This window comes from Pleurodeles waltl, chromosome 5, assembly GCF_031143425.1.
Source record: "Pleurodeles waltl isolate 20211129_DDA chromosome 5, aPleWal1.hap1.20221129, whole genome shotgun sequence".
In the NCBI taxonomy this organism is placed as follows: Eukaryota; Metazoa; Chordata; class Amphibia; order Caudata; family Salamandridae; genus Pleurodeles; species Pleurodeles waltl.
In genome coordinates this window covers 734,506,298-734,531,950 of record NC_090444.1, presented here as the reverse complement: position 1 = coordinate 734,531,950, position 25,653 = coordinate 734,506,298, and the positions used below count along the sequence as shown (strand labels likewise).

General features: G+C 46.8%; 1 protein-coding gene across 4 annotated transcripts in view; it reads right to left on the bottom strand.

The window, feature by feature from the left end:
* Nucleotides 1-25,653, bottom strand: part of BIRC6 (baculoviral IAP repeat containing 6) — a 1,722,273-nt gene that overhangs the window by 607,980 nt on the left and 1,088,640 nt on the right. For all 4 annotated transcript variants that reach the window (XM_069234691.1, XM_069234693.1, XM_069234692.1 and 1 more), the window contains 2 exons: nt 17,023-17,133; nt 3,003-3,136 (listed from right to left, as the gene is read on the bottom strand). In XM_069234691.1, the coding sequence (XP_069090792.1) occupies nt 3,003-3,136; nt 17,023-17,133 (245 nt within the window). The remainder of the gene's footprint in view (nt 1-3,002; nt 3,137-17,022; nt 17,134-25,653) is intronic.

The following is a 25,653-nucleotide window of genomic DNA, read 5'->3' as shown; positions in this document are numbered from 1 at the left end:
ATTGCCAGACCCTCACTTCATATTGGGAATCAGTGACAGCCCTTGTTAACCCTGCCATAATCCGCAATCTTGGTTAGGCACCGGATATCTTCCTACTGGGATTGTTTCCCAAACTTCATGCTAAATTCTACGGACCTAGTTTTAATTTTGGCCCACCAGCATACTTCCATGTTATGGAAACGCCCTAAAGGTCCAACTCTGCTGAGATGGAGGCTGGAGATGTCCAGGTGAGCTGAATGTGAGGGGCCCACTATGAAGCTTGAAGTGCAGGACGGGTGGCACAGCTCTAAACCTACTCGGGTGTAGGATAAAATACTACAGAACTGCCCATTAATAGCCATTGAAGGCTGCCTAATTTCTGGCCAAGATGAGGATTTATCAGACAAGGATTGCGCGACTAACTCTTTCTGGCGGGGCTCCTGCCACATTAACAGCGCACTTTGATCTACAACAGACTTCTCCAACGGGTAGCTCGTGAGCTACTGGTAGCTCTCCAGTTGCCTAGAAGTAGCTATCCTGTGTCCAGTGCAGCATACTAAACTACAGGCTTTTGCTTGATTGAATTAGTATATGTATACCAAAATTGAAAAATGTGTTTTCAAAACTAAAATCTGCACATTTTCTGAACTGATAAGCTGATAACTGAATTAAAAAAATATAAGACTGATATTTGAGTGATAAATCATGTGGCATTGGGGAGGTTTATTACTAATAATATTACCTTGGTGCCGGGGACATTTACACTATGGCTGTTATGTATTACCAACGTATTGGCATTACAAATTGATAAACCCTTTAGTTTTTTAACATTACTGGTGGCTACCTTGCTTAATGCAGAGGCACTCAACGCAGGTACTTTTACATAGGGTGGTACCTAATATAATCTTTTCTGATGTAATCACTATTACAACACTAATGATTTTGGTAGCTCGTTGATCCTAGGTAGGTCTCACAACAGAAAAGGTTAAAGACTCCTGATCTACAATGATTGCGACAGGGGCCCACCTTCCTGTCCCCCTCCCCACCAACCACCACTCTACAAACCATCTTAATGAAACATTACAAGAGTTAGCAGACACACCACATTGATTCACCAGTCCTTAGTTTACAAGGCTGGGTTTTTGTTTTCTTCATTGCTTCTTTCGTTTTGCCCCCTTTCTTCCTGCAATGGTTTCTTTTATATTGTGGTACTCACTCATGTCATTTGTTTGTGCAAACGGGAAATGTAATATTACCTGATTATATATTGCCATTTCAATCACAACTACAGCTATTTTGGCATGTATACTGTTTTACTATATGGTTTTCTTTCATTCTTACAGTTTCTAGAATTGGTGTTCTGACTCTCTGTTCCTAACTGTGACTGTACCCCGAATACAGGAAATGCTTATAAGGTTTAAATAAATTTTTTTAAAAACACCTGCCTGGACGTCCCCTAAAAATCCAGTGGACTGCATCCAGGTATGCCTGCGAAGGGCCTCAATAGTGCCTGTGACCCTGACAAGCAAATCAGTAGTAGTGTCCAGCCCACAGAGGATAGTGAATGTGGCTGCATCACAACTGTCCTGCACAGCTTGAGAGAGCACATCACAGGCTTCTTCTGGAACCACAAAGAGCACCTGAGCCCACTGAACCCAGGAAGGTGTGAGAATAGCAGCCTAGAAGGCAATTGTCATTCACAGGGCAGAGGGCCAAAACTTGCAGCTGAGGAGAACCCTTTTCCAAAGGGCTCAATGCTCTTGAATTCCATGTCAGGGAGTAGTTGGAAAGGAATTTGACTGACCTTTCCAGGCCGCCATAGGACAGGGGTTGAAAACAGCTCAGAGGCAAAATAACTTAGGGAGCAAGACCTGGAGGCACGATGATGCCCTATCTTTGAAGGAGATTGGTAGTGGGGGACACAGCAGAGCCTCTTGTGTTTTTTATTGGACATACCCAAATGTTTGTAGCTAAACGATGATTTAACGCAAGACCAGACTCAGGAGTAGAATTTGAATGTGGTTCTGGACCTCAACTGGTAATGCAGAGTTTTGCAGTGCTTCCCCACAAACAACTTCACTTGCCAAACCTTGGTGGTTTTGGGTGCGTGGGGTACAGACACACCATGTGTGGGTCAATCACAGACGTTTATTTGCTATCTTCCTCACACAGTTTAAATCCAGCAGATTTAGGAGGTAACAGTCTCTTTCACACTGAAGTTTTTTTTTTTTTTTTTAAAACCTAAAGTAACATCTCAAAGGGTAGTTCTAGATCTATGTTTGTTGACATGAAAAGAAAGGAACTGATGTCAGCGCGCATAGATGGTGCCCAATAGGGCTGCACATGTATTGCTGAAGATTTTCCGGATCCAATCTGATGCCTGGGAGAATATTTAAAAGGTGAGGAATCTGCAGTTAGAAGTCTTTATCAAAAGACTCTTGAAGGACTCCCTATTTCTTAAATAGAGGGCATCAATCCTTTTTTTAAGACTGAAATGTGGAGCAGAAAGGCTGAACCATCTGTTTACAGGGAGCAAACCTGACCCTTTCATACTGGACCACCCATAAGATTCCTTTCTTGAGAGGCAGACTCATGTTTCATGCTTACAGTTGCTATGGTAAACTTTATAACACAATAACAGCAGCAATGGGACCACATGCAACTATCAATCCCTCAAAGTAGTTTAGTCCTTGCTAATACAAAAGTAATAATAAATTAATAAGCCAGTATACATTTAAAAACTGTGTACCATTTACTGTGATTTGGCACTCACAAAGTGCACTATCAGCCAACAGTATGCCATTGTCTTACGCTCCGTAGCATGAGGAGGAAAGTACATTCTGTAATGTGGGGATGACTTTGCAAATAGTTCCAAGGCTGCCATCACAAATGATGGAAAATAAAATCTGAATTGAGTGAAATGCAAACAGTTTATACATGCAAAGCACCTGACTAAGTGATTAAATAAATGACACTGAGGGATTAAACAGTGCACAAAGATGAAGATTCTATTATATATTTACCTGTGGACTGTGCTGATGTGTTCCATGAGGATTAGTCCCTGAAAGGAATTTTACCAGTACATGAACAAGGTTAGGATCAACCACCAATAGCTGGGCAGTAGTCTCCTGAGAAGTAATGGCATTGCTTGATCCAGCTTAAAAAGAAGAAAAAACAAATTAGAGACAATTTAATAAAACAGTAACGGTTACAAATGTTAATTCTACTTTCTCTGTAAATCAGCTTGTGCTACATCAACATAACAAATCTCCTGCATATAGGTTAAAGAAGAAACAATAACGTGCCCTATCACTACACAGTTAATGGTGAAAAGGTTTCCTGATTTCAAATCTAGTTTACTCAAATTGTTGTAGGCTCATGCAATGAACCGATTGTGACTTGTAGCATTCAAATAAAGAACTAGATTTAATACTGTGTCCAGAAAGATAAAGTCTTGAATTCAGTGCAGAAGAGGCTTAAACAAGGCAGACGTTAGGGAAAATGTAATTTAGAAAGCAGGCCAACAAGCAAGAGACTGTAATGGTAATGAGGCCTATTTACATTACATGAAACGCAGCCAACTTGCTCTTGAGAGAACTCAATGGTATAGTGTCGGAAAGTGCAGTTTTAGTTTGGTTAAGTAAAGTCCTTACCAACCCTGGTTAGGTCTTGTAATAAAGTACCACTTTTTGACATGGCCATTCTTATTTCTTGCTGACTGATATTGATGCTATTGATTGGTAGTGTACTGGGTGACTGCTAACCAGGACCTAGTGCCAGTGCTCTTTCCCTAAAACAAGGTAAAAGCTCAATTGTAATTCAATTGGTAAGGAATTCCTAGTAAATGTCAACCTTGGTACCTTTAAGAGGGTCACTAAGAGCTGCAGTATGTATTATGCCACCCAAAAGAACTTCCACACAAATGGCAGGTAGACTTCCATTTCAGGCTGTGTGAAATGGTACAAACCATTCTGAAAACACAACACTGTACTCTCCTGTGTACAATGCCCTCCAAACATTTCCTATATCTACGCCACCTCCAAAACAGGCCTTTGAGCCCTAAGGCAGTGTGCATTATAGCACATGTGAAGGCACAACTGCATGAGTTGATGTACCCCTGTAATGCCTAGTTCCACTGCTAAGCATTGCAAGTGTTCAGGAAGCTATGTTGAGACCATATACTGGGCACTGGTCACTACAAGTTACCAAGCTATGCGATGGCTTGAATGAAGATACTGGTTGTTTGGTATCAAACACCTCGCCTTAATAAATCAGTACTGATGGCAGATTTATTCGGACATGAACCCAGAGGGTACCTTAGAGGTGCTCCTTGAAACCAAACCAGCCCTGTAGTGTGCTGGCTGACGGGTACAGTCCAGCCTTCCACCACAGACGAGTTTCTGACCCCCTGCTTGAGAGAGCATATTCTCTTAGAGGCCAGAAACAATGCCATCTTGGCAGAACGTGTTATCACCTCTGCCAGCAGGATGGCTAACAATTTAGCATATCTGGGCTAGAGGCTTCAAAGTCTCTGCCACCCTTTGTTATGCGACCATGGCTTCCCCCAGACCTGAGGCCCATCTGACACCAGAGCAAGAAGGAAATTATGTATCCAGAAGGCATGTCATACCTGCAGGCTTGGGGTACACCTAAGTGTGGCCATCTTAAATGGACAGTTGTGGAAGGGTTTCACCATCTTGTTTTGGTGAAACTAGGTATTCTGGGTTCATTCCCATTACCCACACTCCTGCTCTATGGGAGATTCCTTCTTGCTTTCATAAGTGCAGGTAGTGTCCCAGCGACTCTGGAGAATGCATGGGCACGGGGTTCCAGATGTCTTGGAAACAAAAGTTGCACTAGGAGCCTTCCTAGAGGCTACAGTCTTGCTTCTGATTCCAGCGAAGAAGAGCAGTGGTTCCTGTGTCCAGGTTGCAGAAGTGTCTTGCAGAGGAGACTTGCAGATGGTTCCTAAAGTCTTGCAGACTAATCTAGGGACCCACCCTCAGGGGAGCTTTAACTAACCCCGGATGGGGGTTGTACACTTACTGCAGTGACCCACATAAGGAGGGGGGAACTGGGACGTCATCAGGCTTGTAGGAAAGTGCCCTTTTTGGCATGGTTACCCCCTCCCCCCAACGTTTGGCATGATACTGATGCTGACTTGACAGAGTGTGCAGGGATCCTGCTAACCAGGCCCCAGCACCAGTGTTCTTTCTCTAAAAATGTAGCAGTGCTTCCACAACTGGCACACCCCTGGCACACAGTTAAGACCCTTGTAGAAGGTATGCATGGTACCAAGGGCTATGTGGCCAGGGAAGATCCCTAAGGGCTGCAGTATGTATTGTGCCACCCTGGGGGACCCTTCACCAAGCACATGCAACATGCACATTGCCATTGCAGCCTGTGTGTGCTGGTGGGGTGAAAAAGGCAATGTCGAAATTGCACCCCTCTCAAGGTGCCATGTCCAGAAACCACTGCCTGTGGCATAGGTAAGTCACCCCTCTAGCAGGCCTTCCAGCCCTAAGGCAGGGTGCACTATACCACAGGTGAGGGCATAGCTGCATGCAACTCCATTCTTAGACATTGTAAGTGCCGTGTGGCCATATGAGTATATGGGCTAGGAGTTTGTCATTACAAACTCCACAGCTCCATAATGGCTTCACTAAAGTCTGGGAAGTTTGGTATCAAACTTCTCAGCACAATAAACCCACACTGATGACAGTGTTGGATTTATTGAAAAAAATGCACCCAGAGGGCATCTTAAAGATGCACCCCGCATTTTAACCAAACTTCTAGCACAGGACTGACCGGTCTGTGCCAGCCTGCCACTTCCAGAGACGAGTTTCTGACCATATGGGGTTAGAGACATTTTGTTTTCTGTGGCCAGAAACAAAGCATGCATGGGTGGAGGTGTTTCACACCTTCCCCCTGCATGAACTGTAACATCTGGCAGTGAGCCTCAAAGGCTCAAGCCTCTTGTTACAGAGCTCTAGGGCACTCCAGCTAGTGCAGATACCCGCCCCACAGAGAAGGCCCCCCTTTTGGCGACAAGTCTGGTGGGAAAATTAGGGAAAACAAGGAGGGGTGACCACTTCAGCTGGGACCACCCCAAAGGTGTCGAGAGCTGAAGTGATCCCTTCCTTGCAAGATCCTCCATCTTGGTTAGGAGGACAGGGACCAATAGAGTTAGGTCTGTGTCCTCCTCCCAAAAGGGAGTGGACACTGGAAGGGTATAGTCACCCTTAGGGACAGTAGCCGTTGACTACTGCCCTCTGAACCCTCTAACGCCCCTAAATCCAGAATTTAAGGACTCCCCTGAACCTAGCTCATCAGATTCCAGGCGCCACAAGAAGACAACCAGAAGGAATAAGAAGGGCTGCTAAGCTGACCCCCAGCAAAGAAGACTGAAGACACCAACTGCTTTGGCCCCAGCCCTTCCAACCTGCCTTCAGCTTCTGAAGTCCCTGCTACAAAAAGGCGATGCATCCTGCAGGACCAGCAACCACTTAAAAGCTTCAAGAGGATTGCCTGCACACAAGAGGACCAAGATCTCCCGTGGACAGAGGCCCTGTCCAGAAAGAAACTCCAACAAAGGACCCCAGAACCGCCCCAGATCATTGAGTTCTGCCCACTCTGCACCCAACACCCACGGGCCCGTGTCCAAGTGGCACAACCGACTAGAGCTGGCCCCGAGGGGATTCTGAACTAGGGTCCACCCTGGGTTGACCCCTCCTGTTCAACGCGACAACGCCTGCAGCCTAAGTCCAGAGGACCACCCTGACCGCAAGAGAACCGGATGAAGATTCCCAACGCCGAAAGGTACCCCTGCACCTGCAGCCCCCTGGCCTTGGGGAATCTGACCACTGGTCCAGCAACGTACAGCAGGCAGCCCTCCTCCTTGTCCAGCCTGTGCTTTTCTGGAACCGACCCCCTGGACCTAGCCTGCAGCATCTTTGTGACCCTGGGCCCCCCTACAGAAAAGCACTGGGAGCCTGACGCTGTAATTGCAACCTGCACCCGGCTGCCCCTGAGCCTCTGAGGGTGTTTGTTTGGTGCTGACCTGTGAACTCCCAGTGCTCACAAACACCTCATGTCTGCCCTCCTAAGACGTGGGTACTTACCTGCAAGCAGATCTGGTTCTGAGGGCCCCCAGTCTCCATAGAAGGCCATATTTAATCTACCACAACTTTGACCTCTGCACCCAGCCTGCCCTGTGTTGCTGGTGGTGGGTGTTTGGGGTTACTTTTAACCCCAACCTGTGAACATCCTAACCCCGGAGACTGGAACTGTAAGTCTGGTTACTTACCTCAAAACTGTACTAACCTTTTCTTCCCTTCCAGAACTGTTTCGGAAAATTACAGTATGTCAAATTTTAAAATAGATATTTGCTATTTTTCTGAAAACCATTTGACTTGCCAAATTGAAACAAAGTGTATTGATACATATTTTGGATATTTACGTACAAATGTACTTACCTGCAACTTGAATCTTGTTCTAGAAATAAAGTAACAATATATATTTTTGCCATATAAAAACAATTGGCCTGCAATTAGTCATTGAGTGTGTGCTTCATGTATTGCCTGTATGTGTACAACAAATATTTTGCACTACCCTCTGATGAGCCTAACTGCGCGACCATACTACACCAAAAGAGATCAATATTATTATCTACCTTAGCCTCTGTTAAACCTCTTGGGAACCCCCAGACTCTGTACACACTATGTATCATTTTGATATAGTATATACAGAGCCAGCTTCCTACACAGCTTGACTAACCAGTCCGATGCTCTCAGGAGCCTCTGCTCATCTGATTTCCAAGATAGCTGAATCAAGTGGCCACCTGGCGGAGCTCGGTGCATCTTCCTAGGGGAGGAGTCACTCCCCTGTGCATTCTGTGGTTTCATGCCAGAGCAGAAAACGGGTGTTCCTGCACTGGTGCAAACCTGTTTATGCAAAGAGGTCACCAATTGTGCCCTTCATACCAGTCTGGTGGCACTTAGAGACACCCCACTCCCAGAGACACCTATTTCTAAGAAAAAGATGGTCACTCTGTCCGCATTCCCCTGCCAAAGTTAGGCTCAGCAGCAGGAGGGCAGAACAGTGTCTGGAGTCAGCAGCAACAGAGGCTGGCATGGAGACCCTGCAAGGCTCTACAGGCAAACCTGGGGGATCCCCTAGGGAAACCCCAGAGAACATGGTATCATGCCACTAGCATTGGAATCGGTGTGGTTGCATGATTCCAACATGTTTGATGCCAAACATGCCTATGTTCGGGGAAGCCATTAAGTAGTTAGACCACTCGTGTTGACCAGTGTCCACTACATACCTTAAGATTTCCCCACACTTAAAAAGCCGAGGGAATGGAGTCTGGGGTTTGCAGGGGCACCATCACACTTAGAACCATGCACCCTGCCCTTAGACTAAAGATCCTACCTTACGGTTGACTTACAGGGTCAGAGTGCAGGGACCATGATATAAGTCAAGCCCTATATCTGGAGTGAAAGGTGCATGCACCATTTCACACAGGATGCAATGGCAGGCCTGTAGTCAAAGTTTGCATAGGCCCTCATGGGTGGCACAATACATGCTGCAGCCCATGGGGGACCACTGGTGTACCAATGTCCTGGGTACCTAAGTACCATATACTAGGGACTTACACGGGCGGACCAATAAGGCAATTGTGGGGTATAACAGTTAGCTTACAACTAAATTTAGGGGAAAGAGCACTGACACTGGGGTTCTGTTTAGGAGGATCCCAGTGTACTACAGTCTAAACACAAAAAGTGGGGGTAGCTATGCCATAAAAGTGCTACTTTCCTATACTGGTATTCCAAAGGGTCCAGTGACTCCTCCCAATCCTCACTGTACCGCAACCCAAGAGAATAAGGGTCAGGATATGACCTAGGGACCAAGGTCCCTGTTGATGTGAGAATTGGCGTTGCGCAAAGCCGGTCCCGCTCACGTGCCGGAGACGGCAAAGAGGCTGTAGTCAATGCCTACCGTAGGCAAGGGTGTCAGAAGCGTCAACCTCGTAACTGGCAGGGAAGGTCAAAGTGATACGGCAGTCACCGGTTCAGGTCCGGGAACAGATCAATGGGTGCCCCACCCCACCGAGGCCTAAGCCACTGGCGTGGAACTTGAGGGGGCCCCAGCCCATCCAAAGGGCCCAAAGGCAATCTGGCAGAGTTGCACTGCCCAAATATGAGGCGCACAGCCCCATGAAAATTCATTCAGATAGGCAGGGGTTGCTCTGCCTCCCAGAAACTCAGGGAGACAAGGAGTCGACCCAGAGACAGGCTCAGAGGACGCAAGCATGGAACGACGACGCTAAAAGATGCAAAAGTTGGCCGACAGACGGGGTGAAGTCAAAGAATGATTGCTCTTCTTCAACTTATTTTTGTGCCTCAACTTACCCGAGTGTCCCTAGGACTTGGAGTTGGACGACGAAGAATTGGGGTTCTGCGACATCCTGGGGACCTTCCTCTCGACTGAGATCAGGAGCCGTGCGCCCAGTCATTAGGGGCTTTAGGGACCGCTCCCTCAAAGCTTTCAAATTCATGGCCCGGCACTCAGAGCACAACTTCGAGTTGTGGTCGTGCTCCAAGCACCACAAGCACACGAGGTGTAGATCGGTCAGGGACATCGCCCAATAAAAGGATCTGCAGGGCTTGAACCTTGCCTTGCGTGACAATATCCTCGACGCACCAGGAGTGTTAACGCTCAAAAATCTTTGACAAAAAGACAAAAAAAACAAAAGACCAGCCAAAAAGTGATTGAGTGGTAGTTCATCTTCAGACCTGCACTGGCTGGCGCAAAAAGAAAAGAAGTGACGCCAGTGAGCCGGGGTGGCACCTATATAAGTCCAGTGACATCATATCTGGTGGTGTGCACGATGCTGATGATGGAAGTGGAGCTAATTGACGCCACCTGACTGCCCGCTAGGGTACTGCTTGAGAAAAGTCTCTGGATACAGACTGACACCTGGGGAAAATTCTAACTTAAGGAATCTGCAACTAGAAGTCTCTAGCCTCTAGGAACTAGAGGGGGAACGAAGATTGTCACCTCAAAAGCATCCCCCTCCAACTAAGTGTTTGGACAATTCTTTTTTTTTTTTAAAGAAAAGCACAAAAGATGTGCATTTTTGTTTTTTATGCTTTTTTTGTCTATTAATTCAATCCTTTCTTCTCTTTGCTAGCAAAGTACTTTCTAATTCCTTAAGGTAGACTCAGTGAACAGGACGAAGAAGCAGTTCTGAACCATGGAGTTAACTTTTACTTTGAGGGTTATATGGAAATCGTCAAGGGTTCTTCTTTTTTTTTTTTTTTTTTAATAAGAAGTTATTAACTCTGGGCTGAAAAGAGTTACACCATCTAATGGACACACACCAGTAAATACAAATGATGCCTTGAGAAAAAACGGTACCCCAAATTCTAGTGTCTTTCACGTCCTGAGAGAGCGGTCTAATAACAATATGATCCATAATTCCCAAGTTAAATTGCCAAATACCATGTGGTATCAGCAGAGTCCGAAATAGGTGCAGATACCATGTAGGAAGCTGTCTCTGTATATACTATGTCAAAACGAGATATAGTGTGCACAGAGACCACAGGGTTCCACAAGAGGCTTGACAGATGCAATAATAGAAAATACTACTGCTCTATTTGTGGTAGTATGGTCGAGCAGTTAGGCTTATCAGAGGGTAGTGTTAAGCATTTGTTATACACACACAAGCAATAAGTTAAAACACACACTCAATGACTTAACTACAGGCCAATATGTTTTTATATAGAAAAAAATGATTTTGTTAGTTTATTTCTAGAACCACAAGATTCGTTTAGTAGGTAAGTAGATTGAATGAAGGGTACTTTACACAGTAATACTTAGAACTTTGAATGGAATCAACAATGTACACAGTTTTCTTTAAAACTGCAAAAAACTTTTTTTAAAGTGGACACTGCAATTTTCAACAGTTCCTGGGGGAAGTAAGTAAAGACAAGTTTTTGAGGTAAGTAACAAACTTAAAGGTTCAATCTCCAGTGCATAGGTAGCCCACCAATGGGGGTTCAAGATAACCCCAAACACCCAGCACCAGCAACACAGGGTCGGGAGCTAAAATAACGTGGGTCCCTAAGGAGACAGGGGGTACTCCGGTCCCGGTCTGCTTGCAGGTAAGTACCTGCGTTGTCAGAGGGCAGACCGGGGGGGTTTGGAGGAGCACTGGAGGGGCCCTAAGTAGGCACAAAAACCACACCCTCAGCGGCACGGGGCAGCCGGGTGCAGTGGGCAAACAGGGCATCGGGTTCTCGACAGATCTCTATGGAGGGACCCAGGGGTCACTTAGGCACTGCAGGCAGGGCACAGGGAGGCCTGCTGGTTGTTGCTGCACCGGTGGTCGGTTTCTCTCAGGCTTAGGAACTGCTTAGGGACTCGCGGTCAGGGGGGTCCTCGGGATTACCTCTGCAGGCGTCGTCGTGAGGGTGCAGAGAGGTCAGCCCAGGGTAGACACATCGTTGGGAGTCGACTGGGGATCCTCTCTGGCTAGTTGGTTTCTCTGGACACGAACCAGGGGCGTCGGGTGCAAAGAAGTTGGACTCACGCTTCTGGAGTGAGGTGAGAGTACCTTTAAAGATGGTGTCTTTGTCTTCTTTGTGGACAGGTCCGCTGTTCACAGGAGTTTCTTGGTCCTCTGTGATGCAGGCAGTCCCATGGAGGCTTTTCAGGGGTTGCTGGTCCTGTAGAACACGTTTCTTCTTTTCTTGCAGCTTTTCGAAGCAGGAGACGGGCCGGTAGGGCTGGGGCCGAGTCAGTTGTTGTCTCTTTCTCTTCTCTGCGGGGTTTTCAACTCATCAGTCCTTCTTTCTTGAGTTTGTCAGGAATCTGAAGAGCTGGATTCAGGGTCGCCATTAAATACTAAATTTAGGGGTGTGTTAGGGTCAGAGGGCAGTAGCTAATGGCTACTGCCCCTGAGGGTGGCTAAACCCGCCTTGTGTCCACTCCCTCTGGGGAGAGGGGCACATCCCTATTGGTCCCAATCCTACAAAGTAAGATGGAGGATTTCTCAAGGAGGGGGCCACTTCAGCTCTGGACATTTTAGGAGTGGTCCTGGCCGAGGCGGTGACTCCTCCTTGTTTTTCTCATTATCCCTCTGGACTTGCCGCCAAAAGTGGGGGCTCGTCGGGGGGGGGGGGGGTTTAGTGAGGGGGGGCATCTCCACTAGCTGGAGTGCCCTGGGCGTTGTAACACCAAGCTTGAGTCTTTGAGGTTCACCGCCAGATGTTACAGCTCCTGCAGGTGGAGGTGTGAAGCACCTCCACCCAGGACAGGCTTTGTTTCTGACCACAGAATGCACAAAGGCACTCACTCCATGTGGATCAAAAACTCGTCTGGAAGTGGCATGCTGGCACAGACCGGTCAGCCTTGCACTAGCAGTTGGGGGCTAACATACAGGAGGCATCTCTTTTTCAATAAATCCCACACTGGCATCAGTGCGGGTTTATTGTGCTGAGAAAGTTTGATACCAAACTTCCCAGTATTTAGTGTAGTCACTATGGTGCTGTGGAGTTCGTAATGACAAACTCCCAGACGACATACTAAGTATGGCTACCCTGCACTTACAATGTCTAAGAACTGAGCTCATGCAGCTATGCCCTCGCCTGTGGTATAGTGCTCTATGCCTTAGGGCTGTAAGGCCTGCTAGAGGGAGGATTTACCTATGCCACAGGCAGTGGTTTGTGGGCATGGCACTCTGAGGGGAGTGCCACGTTGACTGTCTTTTCTCCCCACTAGCACACACAAGCTGCAAAGCAGTGTGCATGTACTGAGTGAGGGGTCCCTGAGGGTGGCATAATACATGCTGCAGCCCTTAGGGACCTTCCCTAGCCACAGGGCCCTTGGTACCAGGAGTACCTTTTACAAGGGACTTAACAGTGTGCCAGGGCTGTGCCAATTGTGGAAACAAAAGGTAAGGTTTTAGGAAAGGAACACTGGTGCTGGGGCCTGGTTAGCAGAGTCCCAGCACACTTCCAATCAAAGCTGGCATAAACACTAGACAAAAGTGGGGAGTGACCATGCCAACAGTGGCATTTGCCTACAGACCACAAATGAGTTGTGCTTTGTGTGCTCCCCTATTGCTCATGCTACTGGTTCAGAAAGATTGCCCTCCACGAAACAAGTAGCCCAAACATAGCTCAATGTTTATTACATCTGTACTTGTGCAGAATTAAGGTCCACATGAGGTTAAACTGATATCTAAGTAGAACACTTACTCGTTAATGGCACAAAATACAACACTTTACCAGAAGTACTATACATTCTCACAGTTAGGCAGGACATCAGGGAAGAAATATCAGGCATGGGAAAAAACAGGTCACCCCACCACTGTATGGCCCAGATGGTCCTAGATCTAGGCTTTCTAGGAGTAACACACCCACCAACAATTATTTTCTGAACCCTTCACCCCAAGATTGTCTGGAGGCCAGGGTTTAGAGTGACAGAGTCAGTCTTTGCACATGACCAATGACATCACAACATTTAATTTCCCTGTAGGACTATGTCTTTTTGGAATGACACTGATATCAGCCAGGTTGCAATAAAGAAATGTAAATTTACCTGGGATGAAAATATTCTGCGTTATACTTGGGTAGATAACACTAAGGCCCTCATTTCAACCTCAGTGGTCTTTTGCAAAGACTGCTGAGGTTCCACCGGGCCGAAGACCGCCAGTGTTGGTAAGGTGATCGTCCATTAGGGGGGGGGGGGGGTGTTGTGTGGTGTGTGAATGCATGGGGGTGTGCGTGTGAGTGTGTAGAGGGGGTGTGTGAGTGCGTGTATGTATGCATGAGGTGGTATGTGTGTAGGGGAAATGTTACGTGTGTGCATGTGTGCGAGTGTATGTGTGTGAGCATGCGTGAAGAGGGATTTGGGGGGGTCCTACTACCTTTGGGGAGTGGTACGGGGGTCGTGGGTGTTGGGGGTGGACTCGGGAGGGGGAGACCACAATAAGTGCCAGGGAACAAAGTCCCTGGCACTGATAGAGCCTACCGCCACGGAATTCGTGGTGGTTCAAAACACCACAAAATCCATGGCGGTATGTGGGGTCCTGATACCACCGGCGGACTAGTGAAAGCCGCCGGGCTGGAGACCATCGTCTCCAGCCCGGCGGTCGTTATCGCCGTGGCGGACAGTGCGGTACATTGGCGGGTTGGCATATGCCACACCGCCAATTTCATAATGTGGTGGTAATGACCACCGGCCTGTTTGCGGTCTTACCGCCATCATTGCACCGACAGCCAGGGTCGTAATGAGGGCCTAAGTCCCCAGACTGTAATGAAACTAACTTCTGTTTCATTGTATTTTTAGGGGAAATAGAACCATTGACGAAGGTTGAAATATTGGCTGTAAGGTCCCAGTCTTCCACGTCAACATGCAGTGGGGGCACCTCCAGCCTTATGGATTTCTTCTGGTAGTGTGGAGAACTGCTGCATGCCCAGTTACCACACAGTTGGGGAGGTATTAGTTCCACACTGACTTTGCATGCTCCAGTTTTGGTCATTCCTGGAATAAACATATCTGATTTGCATGAACACCCCATGAGCGATCAAACGACCTTGCTACGTCACAGCCAAAGGAACTGAACTGCATAGTATTATGGCACAAGCACCTGGAATGAAGTTCCCCAAGAGTAGCGCCTGTTCAGCAACGATGACCTAATCTTCTGGAGCATCTTGCCATTTGTCCAAGCTAAAGCAACAGCTTGTTGACTCCAGATCACAAGGTGGGAACTTCTCAAGGTCATCAACACCACCAATGATGGCTTCAAAGCCATAAAAGAAGAACTGCATGCCCTAAGAATGATGGTGCTGCAACACCTTTATGTACTGGACATTGTGATAGCCATGAAAGGAGTGGTATGCAAGAAAATAGGAACTGCGTTGTCCTACACTTTAATTCTAGCAAATGATGCAGAAAATTTAACTTTGTCAGAGGCAATACAGACACTGCATAGTTTACAAACTAAAATGATAGAAGAGGTGCCCCAGATAGTAGGTTTAATGGTTGATTTGATTCGCTGCCATCCTGGATGCCTGGATTACTGGGAGCTTTGTTACCAATGACTGTGATCTTCCCACTAACATACTTTATGATACAAGTTACCTTGGCATGTGCTAGGAGAATAGGCACTAAGGAGGGAGGTATGTTTTCAGTTAGGACACAAACACAAGTAGTAGATTCCTCAGGGCAATGTGGTTCACCTGGTGCTAAGGACAGACCAAGATCTAAAGATCAACTAGAGAGGGGAATGTTGTAGTAAATGTAAAAAATAAACATGCTATAGAAAATATGAAACATGAATATATCATGCAACATCAGAAACCACACATCAGTTCATATTCAAAAACCAGTTTAGGCCCAAATCCCACAATGACACGAGCAAGGTGAAAAGTTCACTTAAGAATTTAGTGGAATAGGAAATCTGAAAGGATTTTCAGTTAAAGACCACCTCATGTCAAACACTCTTCAAAGCATTTATGACATCAACACACAAGTCCCCCAGGTGCATACTCCATGCCTTCAAACAGATTGTGGCCTGATTCGACAATGGGTTCATAATCAAATTAGCCCAGAGTGTACAGGTGCTTCATTAAACATTGGGTGCAGGGAGAAACTAGGTTCTGAGCACACAAAGGTCTTGGGCACACAGCACTGCCAGAACACACTATTAGTAAATTGCATCTACCTTTAAGCATTGTCAGAAGTATGATGAACAATTGTGTAATGGTTTAGTTCAGGAATTCAGGGTTATGAGGTCACAAGTCTGAGTGTTTTCCGTCTTAAATCTGTAACTTATAACTCAACTATTAGTTACTATGTGTAATAAGGTATTGTATTGATTTGTATAAAAAGGACTGCCTGAAAACAGACATTTGAGAAAAACCCGAGTGGTAGTTTGAGCAGTGGTGAGGTGCAGTTTGCAGTGTTTTTCTCCCTGTCGCAACAGTTAGTAAATATTTTCTTTGCATTGGCAAGAAGAGTCTGCATGTTTATTTCATTATTGGGAGTTCTTGATAAGCTACAACATGACCTTGTGGTTAACCAGACGGTTGGGTTAGGGAGCTAACCAAAACTGGAGAATGTCAGATTTTGTGTGTTTGGTCATAACCATAATGTCTCTTCAGGAAGTAACTTGTTGCCGGTATTCTGAAAACCATTTTCCCTAAATATGAGACATTTTCTTACTCCGTTTTTGGGTAATTTTAAAAAAACTGCTCAAAGTGCACCAATCACAGGAAACACACATACCTCAACGAGTGCTACCACAAAGCTAAGTATGGTATTTAAGTGTCTAGGCTTTTTTTCCCTGTTGCTTTGTGAAATATAATGGAAAAGAGCCTTTTGGATCTGCCCTCTATATAATTTTTCACATCCTTCACCATTAATTCATATCAATATAAATTGGATTGACCGTTATTTGGGAGGGCCAAGCAAAGCTATTAGTAAAAATCAGCAACTCTAACTTGAAAAAGTACTATAATAGAACTTTTGACTCTGGGTTAAAAACACATCTTGTGGCTGATTCTTAAATGGGTTTTTAATGTCACAAGAACCAAACCATGTGATACACACTATTCCAACAGTTACTTAACGCGCAGAAACACTTGCAGGACAATTATTCCCATGGACGTCTCAGGAGGCATTCTTTTGGGAAATTATGGTATTGCAAGATTCCAGGCTTTCTCAAGCGACAACACAGGACTAAACCTGCACTTTACTGTGCAACTGGTTTGGGGTTGGTCGCACAACCACAGTTACCCATTAGTTTATTCAATTAACATATGTAAACTTTAATTCTGAATTATATGCAAGTGCAAACATTTGCTTAACATTCTAAGAACTTTTTAGTAATAATTTGAGGGTCAAAAAGATGCAATTTAATATCAATGTTGTAGCCATACATCAATGTGCATTATATCCATTCAGATTGAATGTCTGTCACTAAGTAAAATTATAAAAATAACTATAAAAAAACATCAAAATGAGACTTACAATTCAGTTGCATGTTCGTCATGAGCGTTAGGCTATGAAGTACAAGGCACCAAGTCCGTAACAACGTATTGGGATACCAAGCAAGGACAGTAAGGAAACTTGTTATAGAGGCTGCAGGAAGAACCAAGATAAAAGAAGTAAGCTGTACAAATATTCTCGCCAAATGCATTTCATGTATTATATAAAAACAAGTAAGCAATGCACAAAAGGGCTTCTGTGAGAAATTGAAGATTTCATTATGATCAAAGGAATGCTGAAAATTATGCAAAAGAGTTGTGTTCTTAAGGGTTGTCTCCTTCATATTGCCTCCAACACAACTGAAAACCTCTATAAGTTAAAATGCTGGCTACAAGTAAGGTTCCCTCCCCCCTTGAAATCAACTCCTACTTATGTGCTAGGCTGAGCTTATTCTTTGAGGATTAAATTATAAAGATTCAGTCGAACCTCTTGAGGTTGAACATGAATGTGTCTATATGTGTGGTACCTTGTCCAATAAAGTCCTCAGTTCAAGGCAAACTGTTGCACATAATTCCACTCGCTGAAGAGGAATTGAAAAGTTGCCGAACAAAATGCAAGTTAAGCTCTCCTATGGACCCATTCTCTCCTAATAGTCTAAGGCAACTAGGTGACAGCCTAAATCCAATATATCTTGAACTCCTCACTGTCTAACGGCAGTCAGGGACAGTTCCCAATTCTTGGAAAAGAATGAATGCCATCCCTCTCATTAAAAAAGCACTCATCCCGCAACCCTAACTTGAGACCCATTTCTCTGCTCCCAAGGTTTTCAAAGTCACTAGAAAAGATTATTAACACCCAATTAGCTACATTTTGGACACTTTCAATCTTCTTCCTCCATCAGAATCCGATTTCAGGGCCCATCACAGCATGGAGACAGTCCTCATGGAAATAACTGACTCCAATAATCTAAATGTGTACTCTGGCTAAAACGCCGCCCAGACCTTGTTATACCTTTCCACAGTGTTTGGCATGGACTCACATGAGACCCTGTTTCAGCTCCTTGTTCCTACTGGGTTTGATGGGGCGGCCTTAGACTGGCTTTGTTCCTTTTTAGTTCACAGAGAACAAACTGTGTGGCTTAAGTCGTTCTTCTCTGAGGTGAAGACTCTTAAGTGAGGGGTACATCAGGGCTCTGCCCTGAACCCTACACTTTTTAATATTTTTATGTTACAGCTTGTATTTCTGATTGAATCCTCTGTTATTCTCATATGCAAACGACACCAAGCTTTTGCTGACCTATGAAGGAAGAAGCCAAGGAAAACATTTCAGCTTGTATTGTGACTGTGATGGGGTGCCTTAAAGCCAAAACTAATACCAGCTCTTTGGCTCTAACCCTATTCCTGGTTGGTTGGGTGCTTGGACGAGTAGTTGCACAATACCGTCTCCTCCTACAGAGGTGGCAAAAAACTTAGGCTTGTTTTTTGATGCTCACCTCTCTTTTAAAGCCCAGATTTCTGCAGATGTAAAAGCTTCTTAATGGATACTTAGAATGCAAGCTCATTCCAAAATGTCAAGCTCAGAAATTAGTAGTCCGGGCCCGGATTCTCTCCAGATTAGAATATGCCAATGGTCTCTGTCTGGGGATCCTGGATTACCAAACAAAGCAGCTGCAAATTGTGCAGATTACGGCAAGCCGTCTTCTGTTTAAGCTTCCTGAATGTGCTTCATTGTCCTACTACCATAACCAATTGCACTGACTACCGTTGAGAAAATGGGATATTTTTAAAGCGCTGACTTTTGAGCACTGAGCATTCTACAAGGCCGGACCTAAATACCTTTCCAACAGGCTACAAGAATATTGTCCACTAAGGGCCTCACGCTTGAAGTCTGTCCAGATTTTAGTTACTCCACATACTAAGCAAAGGAAGCGTGGTCGTTCGGCTAGTTCGGTTTTGGTGACCAAACACTGGAATGAACTCCCCTTCTGTAGGAAAGCACCACTTTTTGCATGGTTAGCTCCTCACTTTTTGCCTGGTATCTGATGTAATATCAACTGAAAGTGCACTGGGCTCCTGCTAACCAGGTCCCCGGTGAGAGATCTCTTCCCCCTAAAAGTGCACAGTCGTTTCCCTCAATTGGCAAAACCTTTACAGCCTTTAAAAGTCACTAGTAAATGGTACCTAGGGTCTGGGTATCAAAGGGCTGCAGCACGAATTGTGCTACCAGAAGGGACCCCTCACCACACACATGGCAGTCTGCATGTCTTGTTGCAGACCAAAGTGAAAACAAAACATGGCACATAGCCTGTGTGCCATGTTCCCTAACACAGCATGCAATATATGTAAGTCACCCCTCTAGCAGGCCTTACAGCCCTAAGGCAGGGCGTACTGTATTACATGTGAGGGTATATCTGCAAGAGCAGATATGCCCCTGCTATGTCTTTGTCGATTCTCCGACATAATAAGTGACAAGGAAAGCCATTTCAAATACATGTGCTGGACACTTGTCACTATGAGTTCCCCAGCAACATGATGGCCTCACTGAAGAGAGAATGTTTGGTAACAAACATCTTGTCTAGGTGAACTTACACTGATGCCAGTGTTGGATTCACCAATACATGCACCCAGAGGACACCTTAGAGGTGCTCCCTGAAAACCTACCAACTGCTAGTGTGTTAATTGACTGGTCTTGACCAGTTCAGCCACCTTAGCCACGTTTCTGACCCCCCAAGGTGAAAGCCACCTCTGTCTGGGTACAGAGACAAAAGCCTTCACTGGAAGGAGGTGATGACACCTCCTCCAAGTAGGATGGACATCTAGGACAGGAGGCTTCAAAGGCCTAGCCACCTTTGTAATGTGACCCAGGGCTCTCCAAATGGCGGAGATGACAAACTCCCCTGTCCTGACCCCATTTTTGGCTGCAAGACAGGCTCGACAATTAGGCAGATTAGGAGGTGTGTCCACTTCCTGCCAGTCCCACACCTACAGTGGACCATCTGAAGTGGACACCACTTTATAAATTCCCCCATCTTGGTTAGGAAGGAATTAGGTCACTAGGGTTATGCCCACTTACCAAAAGAAGTGGTCATAAAAAGACCTTTGAGGAATCTCACAACAATGGGAGATTGAAAAAAGGAGGGTTGATCAGGAAGTTTGAGGAAGGCAGATAGTGCAGACAGATAACCCTTAAGGGTGCCCAAAGTAGAGCTCTGCTGGGCAAAAGAGAGAATAAATACAAGAACCTTGGACAGAGGTGCAAGAAAGGGGATCAACAATTTTGTTGGTACACCACAAATGTATGTCAACAACAGCTGTATACAATTTTGGTGGAAAGATGCCTGGCTGTCAAGATAACATCACAGACTTCAGAGTGGAAGGTCGAAACCTGTCAACTGCTGCAGCTCAATCCGCACGCAAGAAGACAGAGACTGGACAGTTTGGGTGGAAAACCCTCCCTTGCTGCTGCAACAGAAGATCCTCCCGAAGAGGCAGCCTGAGTGGAGGATCGATGGTCATGCTCAGAAGCTCGGGATACCATACTCTCAGTGCCCAGTCCAGAGCCACAAGAATTACTTGGGCCCAGTTGTTCTTGATCTTCTTGAGAACTCTGGGCAGAAGTGGTATTGGCAGAAAAGCCTAGAGGAGGCCTGAGTTCCACTCAAGACGAAAAGAGTCGCCAAACGAGTGACACCTTGGAAACTCCAATGCGCAAAACAGCTGAAATTGCGCATTCTCTGTAGAGGTGAACACATCTGACTAAGGCTCTCCCTACTGCTGAAAGAGACTTTGCGCCACCTCCAGTTGGATTCGCCATTCCTGATCGACCATGCATTGACGGCTAAGTTTGCCTGCTCTGGCGTAAGAAAGCCAGCCTGGACATGCCCGACCCCCCAGCAATGACCAGAGATGCAGGGCCTCTTGACATAGTGTCCACAACCTCACTCGGCAATGCTTGTTGCAGTACCACATGGCGGTGATGTTGTCCGTGAACACCTGAACCACTTTCCCTTTGAGAGAGGGAAGGAAGGCCTTCAATGCAAGCCTGATCACCCTGAGCTCCAGAAGGCTGATGTGGAGCCTGGACTCGGCTGGAGACCAGACGCCTCTGATCGCCGTCTCTCATGTAATCTCCCCATCCCAGGAGTGACACATCTGTCACTACTGTCTGATCTGGTTGGGGAAGGGAGAGGGATCCGCCTCAAACCCAATCTTGATTTGTTAGCCACCACTGCAGATCTTGCAGAGTTCCCTCCAAGATCTGGACCACGTCAGAGGAATTCCCCTGAAACTGCGCCCACTGGAACTACAGGTCCCACTGCAGAGCCTGCATATCCCATCTGGCCTGTGTGACCAGGAGTTGCAGGAGGCCATGAGGCCCAGCAACCTCAGAGTCATTCTCACCGAAATCCAGGATAGCGGCTGAAACATCAGTATCATAGTTTGAATATCCTGGATTCGCCGCTCGAGAGGACAGGTCAGAAACTGCACTGTGTCCAGAACAGCTCCGATGAAAGGAAGTGTCTTAGAGCAAGTCAGGTGTGACTTAGGCACATTTACCGTGAACACCAGTGAATGTAGAAAGTTCGCCATAGTCTAGAGGTGGGAGACAAAAGCCTGGGGCGAGCCCGCCTTCAACAGCCAGTTGTCGAGGTAAGGTAAGGCTGAAACCTCTAGTTGGCGCAGATGAGCTTTCACCACCACCAACACTTTCTTGAACACTAGAAGAGCGCTGGTAAGGCCAAAGGGGAGCCCGGTGAACTGAAAGTGTTTGTGGCCTACCACAAGTAACGACTGTGAGCAGGCAGGACGGGAATATGAAAATAGGTGCCATGCAAGTACAACACTACCATCCAGTCTCCAGGGTAGTAAGGACACGAGCCACAGTGAGCATTCTGAACTTCCCCTTCCTGAGGAAGAGATTGAGGGCCTGGAGGTCTAAGATAAGACAAAGGTCCTTGTCAACAACCTACTTCTGGCCCAGATACTCTCTCTCTATGGCTCCCTTGGCCAAGAGAGCCGTAACCTCCTCTCGGAGAAGTGCCAAGTGATCCACCATCACCTGACTGCAGGATGGTGGCATGGCAGGAGGGATAGACTCAAAGGGAAGGAGTTACCCCTTTAGACAATTTGCAAAACCTACCTGTCCGTCGTGATGGATTCCCAGTGGGGCATGTGATCGTGAATCCTGCCTCTAACTGGTCCGTAATGGGACAACAGACTAGGAAGTTTTGGAGGCTGCAGCAGGGTGGGGAGATGATTGACTGGGCCGACCCCTGGCTCCCTGAGCCACAGGGACATTGAATCCTCAGCCACGCAGAGGCTGGGCGGCATGTGCGTCAAGGTGGCTGCAGGGAAATGGACCCAGTTGGTTGGCCCTTCAGTAACCACAAAAGGGGCAGACAGAGGGAAGAGGAGCAGCTGCAATGCCAAGGGCGCAAGCTGTAACCGGGAACTCCTTAATGCGCTCAAGCGCAGAGTCCGCTTAGTGTCTAAAGAGATGGGTGCCATAGAATGGTATGTCCATGAGCGATTTCTGGACATCCCCCCAAAAGCTAGACATCCTCAAACAAGTGTGGCGGGGAAGGATCACTGTCGAGGCAACCAACCTACCGAGTGAGTCATTGGTGTCCAGTCCACATCGAATTGTGAACTTGGCTACTTCTCTCCAACCATCAACTGTTTGGGAGAGAATGGCCCAGACCTCCTTCGGGAGCTATGGCAGCACCTGCACGACAGTAGCTCATTAAGTATGGGTGTAACAGCCCAAAAGGCATGCAGTGTTCATAGACCCGCAATGCCTTTTCTGGAGGAAGAGAATATTTTCTTCCCAAGTTGGTCCAGCCTTTTTGATTCCCTGTTTGGGGTGAAGAAGGGAATGCACCTGAAGAGGAAGAAGCCTGAATGTCTAAGCTCTCGGTGTAGGGTGCTGGGTCAGGAATTTAGCATTGTTAGGAGCAGGTCTATGGCAGCAGGTGATTGTCCTATTGACAGGAGCCCCTGTTCTGGGTTTCAGACCAAGTCCCCAGCAGGACATCAGTGAGGGCCTCACTGAAGGGCAACAAGGGTTCAGATGTTCAAGCCCCAGTCCGAAGAACCTCAGTCAAGAGGTTAGTCCTGACCACCACTGACAGCAGATTGATGCTGAGGATCTCAGCCGCTCTTTGCACCACTATTGTGTAGGAGGCTCCCTCCTTTGTAGCCACGGTAGGGGGGAGAAAGCATACCAGAGTCGGGGGAGGAGTCCAACCCACTGGCTTCACCCAATTCCTGAACCTAGTCAATATAAGGTTCTTCAAGCTGGTATTCTAGAGGGTCCAGTGACCCCTCCACACTCTCACCGTGCCCATACCCATAGGTATAAGGGTCAGGATCCAACCTGGGAGTGATATCCATATCGAAGTCAGAATCGGTGTTGGGGGATGTCAATCCTGCTCCGGGTTGGAGTTGGGAATGAGTATGGGAATTTACATCTATTGCACGCCCAAACGACATTAGAGCGTTGACTTCTGTACCAGCAACTGGAAAGGTCGCAATTGCAAAACCGGCATCAGCTCGTATCTGGAAATGGATCCAGCGGTGCCCTCCTGGAGCCAAAGCTGCCAGTGCGGAACCCAAGGGGGGCCCTGCCATCCCTACTGGGCCCAAGGGCATTGCAGGAGGGTCAGTCAGCAAAAATGTGAGGAGCAAGGCCTCATAAAATTCCCTCAGTTGGGAAGGGGAAACTCAGGGAGGCACGGAGCCAACCCAGAAGCAGGCTCCGGGGACAGAGGCATAGAAGAACAACACTCCTCCCGTGTTGCACCGGCCGAGCAACGGGGTGAAATTAAAGAAGGCCTGTTCTTCTTCGACGACAACTTCTTGTGACCTGAACGTCTCGGGGATTTGGAGTCGGACGATAACGAGTACTGATGGCTCCGCTAACTGTCTTGTGACCTTCCCCTTGAGGGAGACAGGGAGCGATGCGGAGGCAACTGCCGGGCCTCCATGACTTTCAGCGACCACTTCTTCAAACCTTTTGGGTTGATGGCTCGGCAGTCGGAGCATGTCTTTGGGTCGTTGTTGTGCTCCAGACACCACAGGCACACAAGGTGCAGCTCGGTCACCGACATCATGCAGTGATACGAGTCACACGGCTTGAAACCGGTCTAACGGAAGACATCTCATAGCACCAAGAAGTCAAAAGGTTTGACAAAAGGGTTGAAAAGTCAGTCAAAAAGTGACCAAGGGTAGCTCTTCTCAGGATCTCTGGTTAGGCTGCCAGGGAAAGAATGAACTGACATCAGAGCCCCGGGTGGCGCCTATATGCGACCGTGACATCATCACGGTGAGCACAACGCCAATGATGGACGCAGGGTTAACTGGTGGTGCGCAAGGGTACTGCTCGAAGAAAAATATCTGGATCCAGTCTGACACCTGGGGGAAATTCAAAGGTAAGGAATCTGCAAGTAGAAGTCTCTATCAGATATCTCGGCTAAAGCAGGGGTTCCCTCACACTTGGCAACATGCACCATGCCCTTGGGCTGGAGGGCCTATCTGAAGGGTGACTTAGTGTCCAAAATGCAGTTACCGCGACATATGGCAAGCCTTATACCCTAAGTGAAAGGTGCATGCACCTTTTCACGCAGGCTGCAGTGGTAGGCCTGCAGACACAGTTTGCATGGGCTCCCATGTGCAGCACAATACATGCTGCAGCCCATGGGAGATCCCTTGTGTACCAATGCCCTGGGTACCTAAGTACCATATACTATGGACTTACATGGGTTCACAGTATGCCAATTGTGGGGTGTAAAAATTTAACAGCAACCACGTTTAGAGGAGAGAGCACAGGCACTGGGGCCCTGATGAGCAGGATCCCAGTGTACTACAGTCTTAACACACTGAGACCAGGAAAAAAGGGGGGTTACCAAGTCAGCAAGATTCTACTTTCCCACAGCACCCATGAATGTTTGCAGCAACTTTATAAATAGGGACAGAGTAGGACACTCTGACCCTAAAATCCCCAATGGGATTGTCCACAAATATGAAGATAGTGATGATATCACCAAGTGATTCACAGCCTTTGAGAGGGTCTGTGTTTCCAGAGAGCTTAGCAAACAACACTAGGGCTCTCTCCTTTAGGACATTTTATCAGGAAAGTGCAGGGATAGACTCCTGACACTGAATGAGGCAGATGCTAGGTCCTATGACCTCATGAAGGACACCCTGATTGAGTGCTTTGGACTCACTCCTGAAGATTACAGAATCAAGTTCATGGAGACTTGAAAAAACAGAGTCAGTCCTGGATCAATTTTGTAGACTTTTCAGTAAAGACACTATATAGCTGATTAAAGTAACAATGTGCATGAATATGAGTGGCTTCACAATTTACTGATGAAAGAGCATTGGTTGATTAATTGTGTGCAGGATAAGTTACATCTGTACCATTTAGACCTAGGTTCACTTTTTCCTCATGCATTGGGGAAGAAGGCAGGCCACTGGGTCAAGACAAGGGTGATTAAAGCTTCTACTGGTAGGGGAGACAATAAAAAGAATGCCAAAACGCCCCTGGCCCCTAAAAACCTGCACAGGAAGGTGGGCCCCAAGAGTCCACACAGTCCAAGAGTAGGTACAAAGCGAAACACTGGGGATTAAAAAAAGGCTTGGTGCCATGACTGCAAGGTTCCTGCCTGTCCCC